Source organism: Bombina bombina, chromosome 3 (genome assembly GCF_027579735.1).
Source record: "Bombina bombina isolate aBomBom1 chromosome 3, aBomBom1.pri, whole genome shotgun sequence".
In the NCBI taxonomy this organism is placed as follows: Eukaryota; Metazoa; Chordata; class Amphibia; order Anura; family Bombinatoridae; genus Bombina; species Bombina bombina.
In genome coordinates, this window is record NC_069501.1 from 440,123,080 (window position 1) to 440,143,454 (window position 20,375).

General features: G+C 34.0%; 1 protein-coding gene across 1 annotated transcript in view; it reads right to left on the minus strand.

Moving 5' to 3' along the window:
* The window catches only part of TAFA3 (TAFA chemokine like family member 3), a 247,841-nt gene extending 228,510 nt beyond the window's left edge, over positions 1–19,331 (minus strand). Inside the window, exon 1 of the mRNA XM_053705318.1 lies at positions 19,217–19,331. Coding sequence (XP_053561293.1) covers positions 19,217–19,331 — 115 coding nt within the window. The remainder of the gene's footprint in view (positions 1–19,216) is intronic.
* Positions 19,332–20,375: the final 1,044 nt, after the last annotated feature.

Sequence of the window (20,375 nt, forward strand, 5' to 3'; positions counted from 1 at the left end):
AGATAGAGCATTCAATTTTAAGCAACTTTCTAATTTACTCCTTTTAACATTTTTTCTTCATTCTCTTGCTATCTTTATTTGAAAAAAAACATCTAAGCTTTTTTTTGTGTGTTCTGGACTCTGGACAGCATTTTTTTTATTGGTGGATGAATTTATCCACCAATCAGTAAGGACAACCCAGGTTGTTCACCAAAAATGGGCCGGCATCTAAACTTACATTCTTGCATTTCAAATAAAGATACCAAGAAAATGAAGAAAATTTGATAATTGGAGTAAATTAGAAAGTTGCTTAAAATTCCATGCTCTATCTGAATCACAAAAGAAAAAATTTGGGTTCAGTGTCCCTTAAGTTACTTGTGTATTCTAGGAGAGCAATGTGCACAAAAAGGTTATTACATATATGATAACTTTTCTCAGACACATGCATTGTAAACAACTCAACAATTCTATAGTGAACAATGTTGCTAGAAACAGTCATACATTCATACTATTAATTATAAAAGCAAATGCTGTTCACATGTTCATTTATTAATTGGCGGCCATTTTGAATTCCTGGGATAATAGGTTATGTAACTATGGCATGAAGTAGTGCCAATACATGAATAATATACTTTTTTAAATTCACAAAGGCATTGAACACATTAAATTAAGTACTTTTCCTTTCTTTCCATGGATACCTCAGGGACACATTTACTACCTCAAACAAAAGTGCTTTTACTATACAAAAAGCTTACAATGTTTTTCCACATTTTTTTTCATTTTCTCCACAAAACGCTTGCAATTACTGCTAAAAATAATAATTGGAAAACCACTATTGTCTATAGAAAAATGTAATTGTATTTTCTATCTGATTAATGAATGAAATATTTTGGGTTTCCTGTCCCTTTAAACCACATTGTTTTGGAAAAAAGAAACAAATAAACTTGTTAAAATGCACAACAAAATGCTTATCTCAAGTGAATTAGACACATTTTAATTACAAGACTTTTTTGTAGTTTAGTAATGAATAAGCAATGTGCAGATACAAAAAAAATGTATTTGTTTTGGCAAATTGTTCTTTGTGGAAAAAAAACTTTTCTTTCATTCTGTCTTTCAGTTAAGCTGAATGTTGAGAACATTATTTGTTTGTTAACTGAAATTTGTTAACCCATTATTCCCTGGGGGGGGGGGGAAGTCTCCAGGACAACAGATGAGCAGATGGACAACAATTTAAGATTTTTTTTTAATGTATTTTTTTAATGGGGTCAGGATTGTCAAGAGCAAAAGTGAAGCTTACATACTTATTGGCTGACACACGAGTCAATCAACTAACACAGACATTACTGGATCTCTATTGAAGTGTGTAAGATTGTAAAGCCTTTCCTGCCTGTAAAAAAGCATTTCTCGCCTTTAGAGTTACAGTTTTCACTGCATGAATGAATCAACTAAATATTTGTGTTGCATGCATTCATTTCATCATTTATTCGTTAAAGTGGACAGAAATAAATGAGGCGTTGGAAGTCTGGAGAAGGCATTAAAAAAATAAAATAAAGGGAAACTAAAGTCAAAATGAATCTTTCATGATTCGGATAGAGCATGTCATTTTAATAGACTTTTTAATTCACATCCATTATAAAACTGTGCCCATTCTTTTTATACGAACACTTTCTGAGACACCAGCTCCTACTGAGCATGTGCAAGAGTCCACAGTGTATACCAATATTAATCTCTGATTGGGTAATAGCTGTCAGATAATACAGGGGGCAGGCTAATTGAAGTAAAGTTTAAAATTTGTCAGAAAAAAATCTACTGCTCATTTAAAATTCAATGTGCAACTGCATTCTACCAAGTCTTCTGTATTTAATGGTCCTTTAAATTCTGGGGAAAAGGGCCAAAATACATAATAAAAACATAAGCAAAGTTTTTCTACTACACACAATTACATATTTTATAGCGCAATCTCAAAGAGTTTTATGCACATTTAAAGCAATTTAATCTGAAAATAAATCAGGAAATTTATGTCTATGCACAATTAAAGGGACAGTCAACACCAGAATTTGTATTATTTAAAAGATAATCACTTTATTACCCATTCCCCAGTTTTGCATAACCAACACAGTTATATTAAAATAAATTTTACCACTGTCATTACCTTGTATCTAAGCCTTTTTATAATGCATCCTTATTTAAGTTCTTTTGACAGATTTGCATTTTAGCCAATCAGTGCTGACTCCTAGGTAACTCCAGGGGAGTGAGCACAATGTTATCTATATGGCATACATGAACTAACGCCCTCTAGTTGTGAAAAAATGTCAAATTGCATTCAGATAAGTTTTTAGCATATGAGCCTACCTAGGTTTAGCTTTCAACTAAGGATACCAAGAGAACAAAGCAAAATTGATGATAAAAGTAAATTGGAAAGCTTTTTAAAATTACATGCCCTATCTGAATCATGAAAGTTTATTTTTGACTAGACTGTCCCTTTAATCCCCATGAAACAGTTGCTAATTGACTAATTCTAGCAGCTCACACAGGTGAACCAGCAAGATACAAAAGTTACTTTAGTAAACACAGAAACGTAATTTTTAAAGACAACCGACCCCACCCCCCATAATATATTTTAAAATATCCTATTTATACAAAATATACAAAATATAACTTTAATAATGAGTAAAGTGATTTGTGTGGCATAAATGATGCTGCTAGCTGTGAAGGGTTTCTTTTAACATAAAAAAGTAGGATATCTTGTGGTGAGCACTATACACTTTACTTTGGCAATTGACACACCACAAAAGATTTTTCATTTAAATTATTTTGTTTTTTTTCAGACATTGAGCAATTCCAAATATGGAAGAAGGCCAAACGTTAAACAGCCTGGAGTAGACAGGAAAAAGACCAGACTGGATGCATGTGTGGTTCAAATGGTAAAAGCCAAAATCTTTATTAGGTTCTGAAACACCTTGGTAAGTGACATCATTCCAGTAATTTGTGATGGGTTCTGTTCAATAATATTGTAATGTATCTGACAGTATAATAATAGTTACTTGTATAAATGATATATAAAATAATAACTGATAATATGAAGTAGTTATAGTGACACTCCAACTCTGCGTTTAACCTCCTCAAATGGGTTAAACACATAGTTAAAGTACAGCTCAGGGCACTGCTGTTCTAGAGAGGAAACTATTGTGCACCCCACCAGCAATTTTAATCACATAGCTGGCTTGTCAGCTGCAGTTTCTGCTCAGACCAGCAGTGTGGTGTGGCTCCTGAGAGGTAATTTAACTATGGATATAACCCCAGCAAACAATAATGTGATAGGTAAATATATTATTTTATGTAAAATGTATTTCAAAATTAACTTTTATTTCCGAAATATTATAATGCATTATAAAGCATAATAGACATACTAGATATGAGGTTTTTGTGTGTAACATTGGTATGAATATGTATATTAAATACTTTTGAGATTGTTATATTGTGTATGATAGACACAGGTACTTTTTAGACTATAATGTGTCAAAGAAATGACCAAATGGAGAGACATATGTGCTATCAATGGTGCCTGCTGCAATCTGATTTTGAAATGGCTCTCATCTATGTATGCATATATTCATGTTATATATTCAGGTCATATGAATCATTTATGTGTTGTTATTTCTTTGTGACTGCTCAAAGAATATATTAGAATTTAAAACTTGCTTGAGAACAATCACTATTTAAACATATATATATATATATATATATATATATATATATATATATATATATATATATATATATATATACAGGTATATATACAGTATATACAGTATATTAAGTATATAATCAACAATTGCTAAAGCAGAAAATAAGATCAAAAATCTCCTTGAAATATATAAATATATATATATACTGTATAAACACAAACACAATTCCGAAAAAGTTGAGACAATATGGAAAATGCAAAAAACAAACAAAAAGAGTAATTTGAAAATTCAATTCACCCTGTACTATATTGAAAACACATTATTAACACATTATTTGATGTTTTACTGTGTGAATTTAATGTATTTTTGAAAATATACACTAATTTCAAAACTGATGACTGCAACAGGTTCCAAAAAAGTTGGGATAGGGGCAATTTAGGACTAATAGCAAGTTGAAATAAGTTGAAATAAAAAGTATAATGAGAAAAAAAGGCCTAGTCTTTCAAGAGAAAGGATGGGTCGAGGCTCCCTATTCTGCCAACAGATGCGTCAGCGAATAATACAACACTTTGAGAACAACATTCCCCAAAGACAAATCGGTAAGATTTTTGGCATTTCCCCTCTTACAGTGTACAATATAATTAAAAGATTCAAGGAATCCGGTCAAAACTCTGTGCATAAAGGGCAAGGCCGAAAACTATTTTAAAATGCAAGTGAAATATCAGACGTCACTGTCTCAAAAACCATCATGAGTCTGTAATGGATATCCTGGCTTGGGAATACTTTAGTAAACCTTTGAGAGTCAACACCATTTGCCGCTGCATCCACAGATGCAAGTTAAGGCTTTACTATGCAAAGCAGAAGCCATACATCAACACTGTCCAGAAGCGCCGACGGCTTCTCTGGGCTTGGTCTCATCTGAGATGAACAGTAGCACAGTGGAATCGTGTTTTATGGTCAGACGAGTCAACATTTCAAATAATTTGGGGAAAAAACAGCCACTGTGTTCTCCAAGAGGAAAAGGATGATCCAAGTTGTTATCAGCGTCAGGTCCAAAATCCAGCATCTGTCATGGTATGGGGGTTTGTCAGTGCCCATGGCATGAGTAACTTGCACATCTTTGAGGGCACAATTAATGCAGAAAGATATATATACATTTTGGAGCAACATATGCTACCATCCAGATGTCTTTTCCAGGGACGTCCCTGCATTTTCCAGCAGGACAACGCCAAGTCACATTCTGAATGGATTACAAGCGCATGGTTGCATTAGCAGAGAGTGCGGGTGCTAGCATGGCCTGTCTGCCGTCCTGACCTGTCTCTGATTGAGAATGTGTGACGCATTATGAAGCACAAAATAAAGCAACGAAGGCTCCGTACAGTTGCTTGCTAAACTTAACCAACTGGTGTGTTCAATGCCCAAACACTTCATAAGTGTTATGAAAAGAAAAAGTGATTTTACACAGTGGTAAACAGTCGACTGTCCCAACTTTTTTGAATTGTGATGCTGCCATGAGTGTAGATTTTAAAAAATACATTAAAATGACAAAGTAAAACATCAAATAATGTGTTAATAATCACCTAGATTACGAGTTTTGTGTTAGAGACTATGCGGTGCTATCGAGCATTTTTCTCTCACCGATCACTTACCTACAGCGCTGGTATTACGAGTTTTCAGAAACCCGTCGTTAAAAGACAAGAAGTGAACGTTGAACAAAATTTTGCTCATTACCGCACTCCAATACCAGCGCTGCTTAAGTCAGCGGTGAGTTGGTGTAAGGTGCTCGTGCACGATTTCCCCATAGGAATCAACGGGGAGAGCCGGCTGAAAAAAATGTCTAACCTGCAAAAAAGCAACGTAAAACTCCTTAACACAGCCCCATTGATTCCTATGGGGAAATAAAATGTATGTCTACACCTAACACCCTAACATGAACCCCTAGTCTAAACACCCCTAAGCTTACACTTATTAACCCCTAATCTGCCGCCCCCGACATCGTCGATACCTATATTATACTTATTAACCCCTAATCTGCCGCTCGGGACATCGCCGCCACCTACATTATATTTATTAACCCCTAATCTGCCACCCCCAATGTCGCCCCCACCTACCTACACTTATTAACCCCTAATCTGCTGCCCCCAACGTTGCCGCCACTATAATAAACATATTAACCCATAAACCGCCGCACTCCCACCTCGAAAACATTAGTTAAATATTATTAACACCTAATCTGCCATCCCTAACATCACCGCCACCTACCTACATGTATTAACCCCTAATCTGCCGCCCCCAATGTCGCTGCCACTATATTAAAGTTATTAACCCCTAAACCTAAGTCTAACCCTAAACCTAACACCCACTAACTTAAATATAATTTAAATAAATCTAAATAAATATTCCTATCATTAACTAAATAATTCCTATTTAAAACTAAATACTAGACATGTGCAAGGCGAAAAAATTTGGTTCGGTTCGGATCGATTCGGAATTTTTCGAAGTTCGGTTCGGATTGATTCGAATTCGGAAAATTTCGAATCGGTTCGTTTTGGATTCGTTTCGGATTCATTCGGATTAGAAGAAATTCGGCTCCATTCGGTTCGATTCGGTTCGATTCGGTTCAGAAATTCGGCATTTCGGTAAGTGTTAGGTGGGATTAGACTAGTATTATACTGTATATTAGGTGTTAACCTAACATACTGTACAATACTAGTGTAATCCAATGGCCATCCGAATTTCCGAATCGATTCAATTTGATTCGGTTCAATTCGGCAAAATTTTAATTCGGAAATTCGATTTGATCCGAATCGCCTAATTTGCAGAATTTTCCGAATTTCCAAATCGAATCAAACCGAATCGCACATATCTACTAAATACTTACCTGTAAAATAAACCCTAAACTAGCTACAATATAACTAATAGTTACATTGTATCTAGTTTAGGATTTATAATTATTTTGCAATCAGCCAATAGGATTGAAGTTCAATCCTAATGGCTGGTCCAATCAGCCAATATGATTGAGCTTGCATTCTATTGGCTGTTCCAATCAGCCAATAGAATGCGAGCTCAATCATATTGGCTGATTGGATCAGCCAATAGGATTGAACTTCAATCCTATTGATTGATTGCATCAGCCAATAGGATTTTTTCTACCTTAATTCTGATTGGCTGATAGAATTCTATCAGCCAATCGAATCTAAGGGACGTCATCTTGAATGACGTCACTTAAAGGTACCTTCATTCTGTTTTAGTCGTCGCCAGAAGGGGATGCTCCACTTCGGATGTCTTGAAGATGGACCCGCTCCACGCCGGATGGATGAAGATCGAAGATGCTGTCTGGATGAAGACTTCTGCCCGTCTGGTGGACCACTTCTGCCCGGTTTGGATGAAGACTTCTGCCCGTCTGGAGGACCACTTCTGCCCGGCTTGGATGAAGACTTCTGTCCGTCTGGAGGACCACTTCGCCCAGCTTGGATGAAGACTTCTGCCTGTCTGGTGGACCACTTTGCTCCGGTTTGGATGGAGACGTCACCTGGAAAGTCGATCTTCAGGGCATTAGTGTTAGGTTTTTTAAGGGTGTATTGGGTGGGTTTTATTTTTTAGTTTAGGGTTTGGGTGGCAAAAGAGCTAACTGCACTTTTAAGGGCAATGCCCATCCAAATGCCCTTTTCAGGGCAATGGGGAGCTTAGGTTTTTTTAGATAGTATTTTATTTGGGGGGTTAGTTGTGTGGGTGTTGGGTTTTACTGTTGGGGGGGTTGTTAGTATTTGTTTTTACATGTAAAATAGCTGATTACAAAAGGCCCTTTTAAGGGCTATTGGTAGCTTAGTTTAGGCTAGGGGTTTTTTTTTTATTTGGGGGGGGGTTATTTTAATAGGGCTATTAGATTATGAGTAATTAGTTTAAATATCTGTAATTTGTTTATTATTTTCTGTAATTTAGTGGGGGGTTTGTACTTTAGCTCATTTAATGTAATTTAGGTGATTGTATATAATTTAGTTCATTTATTTAATTATAGTGTAGTGTTAGGTGTTAGTGTAACTTAAGTTAGGTTTTTTTTACAGGTAAATGTGTCTTTATTTTAGCTAGGTAGTTATTAAATAATAATTTAATAACTATTAATTAACTATTCTACCTAGTTCAAATAAATACAAACTTGTCTGTAAAATAAAAATAAATCCTAAGCTAGCTACAATGTAACTATCTAGGAATAATTTAGTTAATGATAGGAATATTTATTTAGATTTATTTAAATTATATTTAAGTTAGTGGGTGTTAGGTTTAGGGTTAGACTTAGGTTTAGGGGTTAATAATATTAATATTTGGGCGGCAGATTAGGGGTTAATAAATGTAGGTAGGTGGCGGCGATGTTAGGCACGGCAGATTAGGGGTTAATAATATTTAACTAATGTTTGCGAGGCGGGAGTGCGGCGGTTTAGGGGTTAATATGTTTATTATAGTGGCAGCGACGTTGGGGGCGACAGATTAGGGGTTAATAAGTGTAGGTAGGTGGCGGCGACATTGGGGGCGGCAGATTGGGGTTAATAAATATAATTAGGTGGCGGCGGTGTCCGGAGCGACAGATTAGGGGTTAAAATATTTATTTTAATATTTGCAATGCGGGACGGCCTTGGTTTAGGGGTTACTAGGTAGTTTATGGGTGTTAGTGTACTTTTTAGCACTTTAGTTATTAGTTCTATGTTACGGCGTTGTACCATAAAACTCTTAACTACTGGCTTTTAAATACGTTAGGACTCTTGACAGGCTGGGGTGTACCTCTCACTTTTTGGCCTCCCAGGACAGAGTCGTAATACCGGCGCTATGGAAGTCCCATAGAAAAAAGACTTTACAAAGTTTACGTAAGTCATTTTGCGGTAAGGCCAAAGAAGTGTGCGGTGCTCCTAAATCTTCAAGACTCCTAATACCAGCGGGCGTAAAAAAGCAGCGTTAGGACCTCTTAACGCTGCTTTTTACCCTAACGCACAACTCGTAATCTAGCCGAATGTGTTTTCAGTATAGTACAGGGTGAATTGAATTTTCAAATTACTCTTTTTGTTTGCTTTTTTGCATTTTCCATACTGTCCCAACTTTTTGGAAATGGGATTGTATATATATATATTTTTTTTAATTAAAACTTTTTCAAAGAGAGTGCTGAGCTTGGTTCATACTTTAGCAGTTATATATAGCATAGCTGATATATGTATGTATATATGGATGGATAGATTGATAGATAGATAGATAGATAGATAGATTTGCATGTGTGTGTGGCTGTGTGTGTTGTGTGAACTTCTGATATGCTTTAGAATATTACTGATTAAAAGTAATAGCTGCAAAAAAGGCAAATAAACATATAATATCTGAGATGCATTGCATGTATACATATATATATATATATATATATATATAAACAAAGAAGAAGATTAATGATGAATTCTCATTAATACACAGGAGCCACTATGATAAGCACTAATGAGTTCAATTTAAAGTTCCTGTCAACATTCTACTAATGGGCCTATGAGAAGATACAAACTCCTGGCACCAATTACAGCTTGTCAACTTGTGCGGAATTAATTTCCAGATGAGTCATTCCGGAGCAAAGCCTTCCCCTGTTTCATCTCAAAATGTCTTAATCTCCGATCTGCAGAGACTCTTTGAATACGGAAGCCAAATTAAAAAACGCGGTGCTAATCAGGACATTTAAAGTCCTTCGTCGATAAAAAGGAAGAAAGGAGAATATAGGTTGGATGTGAAGAGTGCATAGAAGTTTCCTGCTGGGTTTTGATGTGAAATTGGTCTTATAAAAAAAAGAAAAAGACAGCAATAAAGACGAACAAACTGATTTAACACACTGAATTCCAAATTAGACAGAATACACAGTTCAGATAAAGAAGTACGAGAATGAAGATATTCAACAGCAAAAATGCTATATTCACACACACACCACATTTAGAAAGTATATATAAATATATATATATATATATATATATATATATATATATATAAACACACACACATGTTAATAAATCTTAAAGTGATAATCTACTTGTTTTTTTTGTGTAAAATTATAGATTACGCCTTTACTACCCATTCCCCAGTTTTGCACAACCAACATTGTTATATTAATATACTTTATAATCTCTAAACCTCTACCTGTTTCAAAACCTTTGCTAGCTGCCTCTTATCTCATTGCATTTTATTAGCTTTCAACAGCCAGACAGTGCTAGTTGATGTGTGCCATTTAGACAAACACTGTGCTCAGTCCTGTGAAGTTATGCATGAACCAGCACAGATTGGCTAAAATGCAACTTTGTAAAATGCACTGAGATAAAGGGGCAGTCTGCAGAGGCTTAGATACAAGGTAATTACAGAGGTAAAAAGTATATTAAAGGCACATTCATATAATAGTGTTGGTTATACAAAACTGGGGAATGGGCATATAAAGAAATTAGCTATCTTTTTAAACAATAAAAATGTTCAAGTAGATTGTCCCTTTAAATCTAAATGTTCTATAATTAAATTTGTTTTACTATTTTTATAGTTTAGGCAGAAATAAGATTACAACACTAACACTATGCAGAGTCTTGTAAACTAACAGAACATTAATATTACGTGTGATATTGCATTTCCATGTGAAATCATCTATCCTTAAAGTCTCCCGTAGACATTAGCTCCTATGGCATCTGTAGCAGATCTTTCTTGTCCTCACACCCACCTCCTGCACAGCTGGGGCAATGTGTTCTTAAACACTTTTTGAAAATTATTATGAAAAAAAGGAAGAATGTAGGAATGATATTAAGAACCAGGGAAATTGGAAATTGAATACTAAAAGAACATGTGTAGATATAAAAGAGGAAGCTGGAGAAAGATAATTGGAAAAGGTAGATGTGAGACAGCAGGAGATAGAAAGGCAGATGAGACAGACAGCATGGGATAGAATACACATGAAGGAAATAACAGCAAACAGGGGAGAGAAGACAGACTATTACTATGGGATAGAACAAGTTTGTTTAAACCACTGGTTTTAAAACCTGTCCTCAAGTCTCCCTAACAGGCCAGATTTTGAGGATATGCGATTTGGAGCACAGGGGAAATAAAGTAAATATGGTTATTGTGCCTGCTCTTATCCAATGTAATCCTGAAAATCTGGCCTGTTGGGGTGGCCTGAGTACAGATTTGAAAACCAGTGGTCTAAACTAAACTCCCAGGTGCCACACTGTAGCTCTTCATTTTGTTTTTATGGAACCCCAAACTACCCCATTCTACACTGATTCTCTACTCATTTAGAACACAAAGGTATATTCTAAGAATTCTAGAACCTTGACCCTAAATGCTGTAGTGATAATTTGATACATGCAGTGCATTATTTATTTATATCCCTTATTGGCCATAGTGGGGGTTGTGTATATAAAGCGCCTATCCAAGGAGGCGTAGGTGACTAAGAGATATAGTAAAATGTTGTTTAATATGTAATAAAAATATAGAGATCAAGCATACAAATAATCGCATAAATAATACAATAAAAACATGGATCCACGCATCAACAAGATGACATCAAAATAACAGTTGTTAAAAACACCAGCAGCGCAAAGAGTGCTACCTAATAAGCCTGGTAATGTGTTAAAAAGCTATATTGCTAATATAAAGGAGAAATGCGCCTCTGATCCATCAAGAGCTACAGCGCTCTATGGGTGTCAGATATATATATATATATATACAAATGCTAATAGAATACACATAGAATACACTTCAAAAATGTGCATAGGATATACATAAACAATATGTCCAAAGGTGATTCTAAGTTATATTGTGATAAAAGTTCAGTGTCCATAGTGCAAGGGTAAAAAAAATTCAAAAACTGATTAAATCAAGAGAGCTTGAGCCAAGCGGTGAAAAAAGTTTCTGTGTACACAAAGAGAAAAAATAAAAGATATATAAAAAAATATATAATTTTTTTAAAAAAATTGTAGTGCAGTAAAAGACTATATGACTTCCTGTGTCCATGTGATCTTAGTGTATCCAAAAGTGGATTTCTAGTGTCCAATCCGTCTTGTATAAAATCCTTTAGTTCCTATGGAAATAAATCACAATAGTGCAGCATGTATAGACTACCTATATATAATATTGAAAAACGGCTTACCATTTAATGTCAACGCGTTTTGGTCTTACTAAGAAGGCCTTTATCAAGACTAAAACTGTTAGTTATATATGGGGGTATCTGATATCCTTAATTACAATGTTTGGGCGGCAAAAAGTTAGCATAGCTATTGATTTTGGAAAGTGTGGCTGATGTAAAATACTCCACATAAGTAATACAATCTTGATTGATAACACGGCATAAATCGAGTGTAAAAAAACAAAAGTGATGCTGATAACGTCACTTCTGGCAACACATGTAATTTCCGTTTTTTGGATCACGACACAAACTAATGATGCCAAACTGAAAGGGGCGGTTTGAAATTTTGGTGCCCAAACAATGTAATTAACCCTCTATATAAGGCTACCACCAACTAACAGTTTTATCCTTGATAAAGGCCCTCTTAGTAAAGCCGAAACGCATTGACACTAACTGGTAAGCCGTTTTTCAATATCATATATAGGTAATCTATACATGCTGCACTATTGTGATTTATTTCCATAGGAACCAACGGATTTTATCCAGGACGGATTGGTCATGAGAAAAAAAAAAAAAACCTTTAAAAAACCTTAGCACCCAGGTGGGAAAGTGCTTAGCCCTCAAAGGGTTAGAATACATTTATTTAATGTAGTAAACATTGAAAAATGTCACTGTTAGCTCATTTTAGATACAATTCTGTGAAAGTGTAAAACACATACATCACAATGTTTACATTAACAAACCTAAATAGACATTACACACATTAATCTCCACATACAATATTTAAATAAGAAAATTATAACAATGTTTCATTATATATTCATTATTTAGTTTGCTTGTTTTCACTCTAAAATACCTCTGAAATATGCGCATGTCCCACTTCCTCCAGAGAGTCTAGAATGCCTCCATTATAGTTAGTTATGGTGACATGTAGCAAAGTATGCAACATTCTACACCGTGATTGGTTAGATCAGAGCACACACTCATTTACATCAATCTCTAATTGGTCACAGCTAAGGAAATCAGGAATATGAATTCCATCAGGTATCTAAGAAATGTATCCCTGAACTCCTCTTTATTTGCAAAACCTTGTTAAGTAAGCTAACACAATTAGAGTGCTAAATTATTTTAAAGCATTTATTTTACTTTGCAGTGTTTAATTGCTATTACATGCTATGACTTTAATATCCCTTTAAATATATATAAAGGAGTGATCAACCTTTAAGTGCGTTCAGTAATACACATAGATTTAAACATAGTGACCTATAATTAGAGAGGCTCTCACTCTTACAATCTAAAACAAAATATATAATATATCTGATACAGAAGATAATTGAGAAAGGGAAAGGGTTAATGCAATGAAGTAATCTGAGGTTGTATCCTGTAACAAGTGTAGCAGTAGGTAATATAGTGGCAATTGAAATAGCAAATTAAAGATCATAGTTCAGTAGATCAATGTAGCAGAATACAACTGGCTTGGAATACAAAAGCAGTAGTTCAATTATACAGGTGTTTATAATTTTCTTGCAGTCGCATCAATTGTGATAACTACACCTGATTGTAATTAAAGGGGTGGTCATAAAATAGGGTAAACATTAGGGAATGGAAAAGTGGAAAGTGCTCCAGTTGCTTCTTTTTCCAAAGCTTTTTGGAGCTGCTGACTGTCCAGTTTAATTAAAGGTACATAGAAATGTTGATGTTCCTTGAGAACTATGTGTTTAACAAACGTTGTTATAAACACTGCTTCCTTATAGTGCTGAAATCACATGCACATTTCTGAACCTACCTCAGTATGCTCTCATAGAAAGGAACTAAATTCAACAAAGAATGTCACAGCAAAGAGGTATATCTGATAATATAAGTAAAATTAAATGTTTTTTAGCTTTATGTCCCTTTAAGGTGTCCTCTACGATGTGTCTATGCAAATGGACAATGGCCAATGGGAATAATGCTTCAGTTTTAAATAGGTGCTAATAGCACAGCACTAACAGGCTATGATTACGGCTTGTCAGCCGAAACGCGTAAGCCGCCAGTGCTGCACATAACACCCTATGTTTGTACTGCAAGCTTTTTTGAATCTGCTTTTAAAATTGTATAATAAACAGATGTTTTAACTTTGGAGGAGCAAATCATCTTTTTTCCTCATGGGTATCTTACTTTATCTTTATCTTACAAAGTTCTAAACTTTTCATAACAGATGAAAATACACAAATCATATACTGTAGGAAATGATAGATCTGAGATTAGTTTCAGCTGAATTCTGAAACAAACATCTGTTTACTTGCACAATAGTTGTAATATTTATTAGTATTAATTGCAACAGATAATACATTCCTTGGTATATTGCATACTGATAACAGACACTATTTTTAAAATCATGCCTGCAGCTATTAAACCACATTTGCAATTTCATCTTAATTGCCAATAATTCAGTAGACCCTCCACATTCTGTTTTTAATGCACATTTAAAGTGTTTGTGTTTAATATGACAGTTTACCCAGTGACATAAAAACTAATTAAAATACAGATGGATTTTTTATCATAACGTAAAGATTCAATTACACTTTAATAATCTCATTTTAGCATTTTCCTAGGTAATATAAAGCTGTCATGGTCCAAAGACACAAATGATGGTGATTTCGGAGTTCTGGACCAGGAAATGACATTTTAATGGAATGGTTCTGAGTTTATTGAATGGCACTCCATTAGAATCTATGGGGTTATTGATGCAGGGAATTATTAAGACTGCCTTCCAATCAAGAAGATTTGACCGTCTGCAGAATACTATTGCTCCGATTCACATGGCAGCAAGTTCAGAAAAAAATATCTAATTTCAGACATTCAGCATTACTCAATATTGTACATGCATCATAAGCAAAATTATTTGGCGCTAAGGCTGTAAAGCTATAATGAAGTGACTAAATGACTAATAAGTTATACTGAATTATCATGGTGAAACCAAATTAACAAATTATTGTTCAGATATTAAAACTCTTAAAGGGTCTTGAACAATGTAGGCCTAGTTTCCATTAAATTTTGGAAACTGATTATAAAAACATTTATTTTTATTAAAGTCTATGGAGATATTTTATGTTACCACCAGTTTCCAAACTTTATCACCTCAAAGGAAACAAGGCCTTAGTTTTTATACGTTTTCTTTTGTACTTCTTGTTTACGTCTGATACTTCCTGTTTGTATATCTGTTACTTCCTATTCTGTGTTTCTCTTTATTTCCTTTTCTGTGTTCTATCCTTTTTTACCTAATTTTGAATGCAGCATTTATTAGTCGTATTTAGTCTTCTATTATTTTGGATGTTTACTGGTCTTCTAGGGATACTGCTGATATTAACATAGATAACCTTCAGTTCAGTAATATAGCCCTGTTAGAACACAAGATTAATTAAACACTTCTAGATGCCACACCAATTATAGCAATTAATGTTTAATTATATTTACAAGATGATCTATTTCAGCAATTTATTACATTTAAAAAAATGAAATCATTAATAGATAGATTGATTACAGATAGATAGATAGATAGATAGATAGATAGATAGATAGATAGATAGATATAACAAAATCTCTCCTAAAGGGCCAGATAACAAGTGGACCGCTATTTAACGCTCCTGCTCGAGCGTTAACTGTGCTAAAAGTAAGCTGTTTGCACGCATCAGGTTGTGCTCGTATTTTGAGTTTAAAGAAAACTGTTTTCACTTGCACGCTAACCTGATGTGCGTAAAAAGCCAAACTTAGAATATTGCGTACACGATAATCTATTTCCCCATAGAAGTTAATGGAGCAAAAAAAGTGTAAAAAACACCCTACTTGCGCGCAAACCTCGTCATATTTTCTCAAATGCGCTAACCCGACATGGTAATATTAATATTTTGCATTTCAATGTTCTTCACATAGCAGAATATGTTCTATTTATTCATAAAGCATCTTTTTTTAAAATCCAGAGAGTGCAAGCTTCATCTGTACTGTATTAATTTGTGCCTGCACCCTGGTAGATGCTTTTTAAGTGAGAGTGCACTTTCCTTGCTCTATTTTATATATATATATATATATATATATATATATATATATATATATATATATATATATATATAATATTTCTTTGCACAATATGTATAAATATATATATATATATATATATATATATACATGATTATATATAGGTATAGATAGATATATATTTTATATATAGGAATATCTATTTAGAATTAGAAATACTTAGAGCATATTCCCCTATGTGAAGAACATTGGCATGTGAAATATTTACTAAATACATAGTTAAAAACTTTATTTAATATTATTATTGCATAAATATCATTTTTTTCATATTAACATTATTCATGAGAGCTCTTTAATAAACTACTTGTTTAAATTGAAATGTTTCTTAAACATATAGTATACGTTTAGCTATATTAATTCCATTAGTGTTACTTGTTCTAAAAGTTTCCACTCTCCTCCGACATTACAGCAGAATACAAATAAGTATCCCACCCTTATGTTAAGTAAATCTCCAGATACGGTCTCCGTTCCCCACTTGTTAAGTCAACTTACTGCTGCTAAAGTGCTTCATAGAATACCAACATTATGCTAAGTCTGCTTTTCAATTCCTCACCGGAGTTGAAAATGAAATGTTCTGAAGAAGCAGAAGGGCGTTTGCAAATCACATTTTCATTGACTTTTGCATGTACAACTCGAAAGACAAATAAGTCTGCAGCGATTCAGCAAAGCTCTGCTGACAATATTGGAACCAATATGCTAGACGATGTATGATGCCTTTATTGATATTAAGATCCATTTTCTGACTTGGTGAGTTGTTTTCCTGATACACTGCGGCAGTATGTTGAATGGGAGATATAAAATATGCTTTGAGTTCTCCCTTTTAAGCAATGCGTGTCATAGTCTGAATATATTGAGCTGCATATATTTAATACCAAGGAGTGAGCACAATGCACTGCTGGCAGAACGATCATATGTTTAAACTGGCCAGATAAGGTGTTATCCATAGCTGGTTATAATGCTTAAGATTTATAATAAATTAATCATCAAATTCTCTTTTGAAAATTCATTTTTTATTTTAAGATAAAAATATTATATAATGATATGTTGAATTGCTCAAACAATGACTGAGTGAGAAAGACAAAAAAATAAGGAAAGGAATTTAAAGATTTTTTTATATATATATTTAAAGTAGAGATAAATTACTTGCTAACACTTGAAGGCAGAAGATCAATAATTTAGAAGCTTTAAGGACCACATCTAAATTTATGTCTATGAAACACTCAAATAATAATATATTTCCTAAAAAATGACCAGTGGCACAATGACAGTTTAAGGCTAGGTTGCAGGATACACTCTTTTCACACTATTTGCCCACCCACCAGGAGTGCCCATAGCACACATTTTAAGTTCCACTTATTCCCGGGGCCATAAAAACTGTTGCACACATTCGTAGTTCTGTTTTTTTCTCAGGAGCCACAAAAAATGTAGTGCGGTAGGCCACATATGGCCCACAAATGCCATTTGGCCATCCTTGATATAAAGCATGCCTTGTCTTTATTTTATTATTATATGTGCCCATTATTTGCAATTGCAAATTATTCTTCTAAAGTCTCAATTATTCACTGAGATATTTATAAACTAGAATTATGAAGTGTGGTAAGAAACATGACACTTAAATCTTCACTCTTCATTTCTGTTACTGACACTGGTATGAATTTAGAAATGCTTGGAAAATATAGATTATCAAGAGTGTTCGATGCCAAAAAAAAAGTCTTCAAAACTATATGATATTTTTTTTATTACAAAAGTGTGCATATACAAGGAAAGAAAATACGTGTGCTATATAAGGCACAGATAACACTTAATTTGCCTTGGAAAAGTGTATGTCAAGAATAAACTGGCAAAAAAGTTTATTAATTAAGGGAAAGCAAATGAGGAGATTTGAATCCATTAAAGGGCTATAGACACTAAAATTATAGTTTCATGATCATAAAGTTGTAAAACAATTCAAAATTGATATTTTTAATCAAATGTAACTCTTTCTTTGGGAAACTGTGTATATCAGAGTTATTATACAAGCAACCTGTAGGGGGAGCATTAAAGTGCAATAGCATCTGCAACTCTATAGTACAACTCTGTAGTAAACTGAGCTAATGATAATAGAGCACTGTTTAATAAAGAAGACTGAGAGTGCATCTATTTTTTTTTAAATAAGGGACATCCAAACAGTGTGTACTATAATAGTTAGTGAAGTCAGAGAAGTAGGTGTACCCTGCTGTCACTCAGCACTGCCTGCTACAGCCTCCATCTACAGGTTACTTGCAAAGCGTTGCTACACACACTGCTGCAGGCACATAATGCTCATCACATGTAAGATCCTTAGCCTGCCTCTGTATGCCCTTATGGAGAGGAACTAAAGTTGAACAAAGGATATCATGAGAAAGATGAAATGTGAGAACAGATGGATATTTTTTTAATTTTATGCTCCATCTGAATCATGAACATTTAATTTTGACTTAAATTTTCCATTTAAGCTTGTTTTCTTCACAGATGATAACACAAACCACCACCCTCAGTGTAACTGTAGAGAATTGTTTAATGAAGTGAATCATGGAATTTAAAAAGCACCCATGTAATTTCGAAAGGCCTGCAGCATATCTCTGATGTTTTGGTTGTTCAACATTTATCGACAAAGACTAGAGAGCAGATTTTAAGTATATCCTGTGTGAGCAAAAGTGAGTTAATTATTGACTCAGGAATTTAAATTTTCTAACACGGGAATATCCAAAACACATCTGATCTCTATTCCTTTAGGGATCTTGTGCGGCCTTTAAACAGAAATATCAATGTAGTAAAGTTATGGAATTTGCTATAAAGGTCATTTAACTCAGAAAAATTGCAGACACATTCAGTCAATAAAGCTCAGTAAATCCAGGGAGTGATCTAACTTAAAGCTAGTGGGAACCAAATATTTTCTTTGTCACTCGAGACTCAGATTCTGTTCTAACTAAACACAGAAAAAAATCCACATTTTTTTCATCAATGGCCATCATTAAAATGCACTGATATTTTGCTAGATACATTCTTCATTTTTCAAATAAAATACAATTTACAACAAAACAGGAAATAGTTTAACTCGCCTTTTTGCCTATAAATTTACAATGAAACACAGACAAAAAAGTAATAGGCTATTATATACTCAAGGTCAAAAACCATCCGTTTGAATAGTTGTTGTTTTTTTGTTCAGTACCCAAGAATGTACGTAAGAATATCTTATACCAATAAACACTGGACACATTATTATGAATTTGTTTTGTCATTTCATATGTTAGCCAGAAAATCAGTAAACAAAAAAATCAATTGACTGTTCATTAGAGGTGAATATAAAATTCATTAATTTTTCATGATTACATAGACCAACCTGAATGGATTCTGTGATGTGTTGATGCTGCTGTTAGCCGTCCCCACAGAGTTAAAAGACAGAGAGTGAGAACCAGTGCCCATCTGATAAAGCTTTGTATTTCTCTTTTACCCATTCTGAAAAAAAGTAAATTAAACATTTTTTTTTTTAGAAAACACAAAATGCCTTAACAGATTAGACAGATAATGTACAGATAAACAGAAAGATGGATGTGTACATAGCTAGTCATACAGACAGACAGATAGATAGATAGATAGATAGATAGATGATAGATAAACTGATAGATATATAGATAGATGGATAGATAGATAGATAGATAGATAGATAGGGTGGGTAGGTGACTGACAGATATATGTTAGATAGATAGATAGATAGATAGATAGATGGTATGGTGGGCAGGTGACTGACATACTGTATATATGTTAGATAGCGATAGATAGATAGATAGATAGATAGATAGATAGATATATAGATAGATAGATAGATAGATAGATAGATAGATAGATAGATAGATAGGGTGAGCAGGCAGGTGACTGACAGATATATGTGAGACAGAGATAGATAGATAGATAGATAGATAGATAGATAGATAGATAGGTGACTGACAGATATATATTAGACAGAGCAGAGAGAGATAGAAAGACAGACAGACATATAGAAAGATAGACAGGCAGATAGATAGATAGATAGATAGATAGATAGGAGATAGATAGATGATAGATAGATAGATAGATAGATAGATAGATAGGATGGACAGGTGACTGCCAGATTTATGTTAGACAGAGATAGATAGATATAGATAGATAGCTAGATAGATAATGATAGATAGATAGATGATAGATAGATAGATAGATAGATAGATAGATAGATAGGGTGGGCAAATGACTGACAGATATATGTTAGACAGAGCTAGATAGACAGACAGACAGACTGACCGGCAAATAGATAGATGATATATAGATAGATAGATAGATAGATAGATAGATAGATAAATAGATAGCTAGATAGATAGATTATAGATATATAGATAGATAGAAAGATAGACAGCCTTTCCATATTTCTGTATTCACTAAGAAACTGCATTGAAGTCACTACTAAATATAAGTTTGCAGTGTCAGTGGTCATAACAGATGGAATGATCTGGCTTAGGAAATACAAT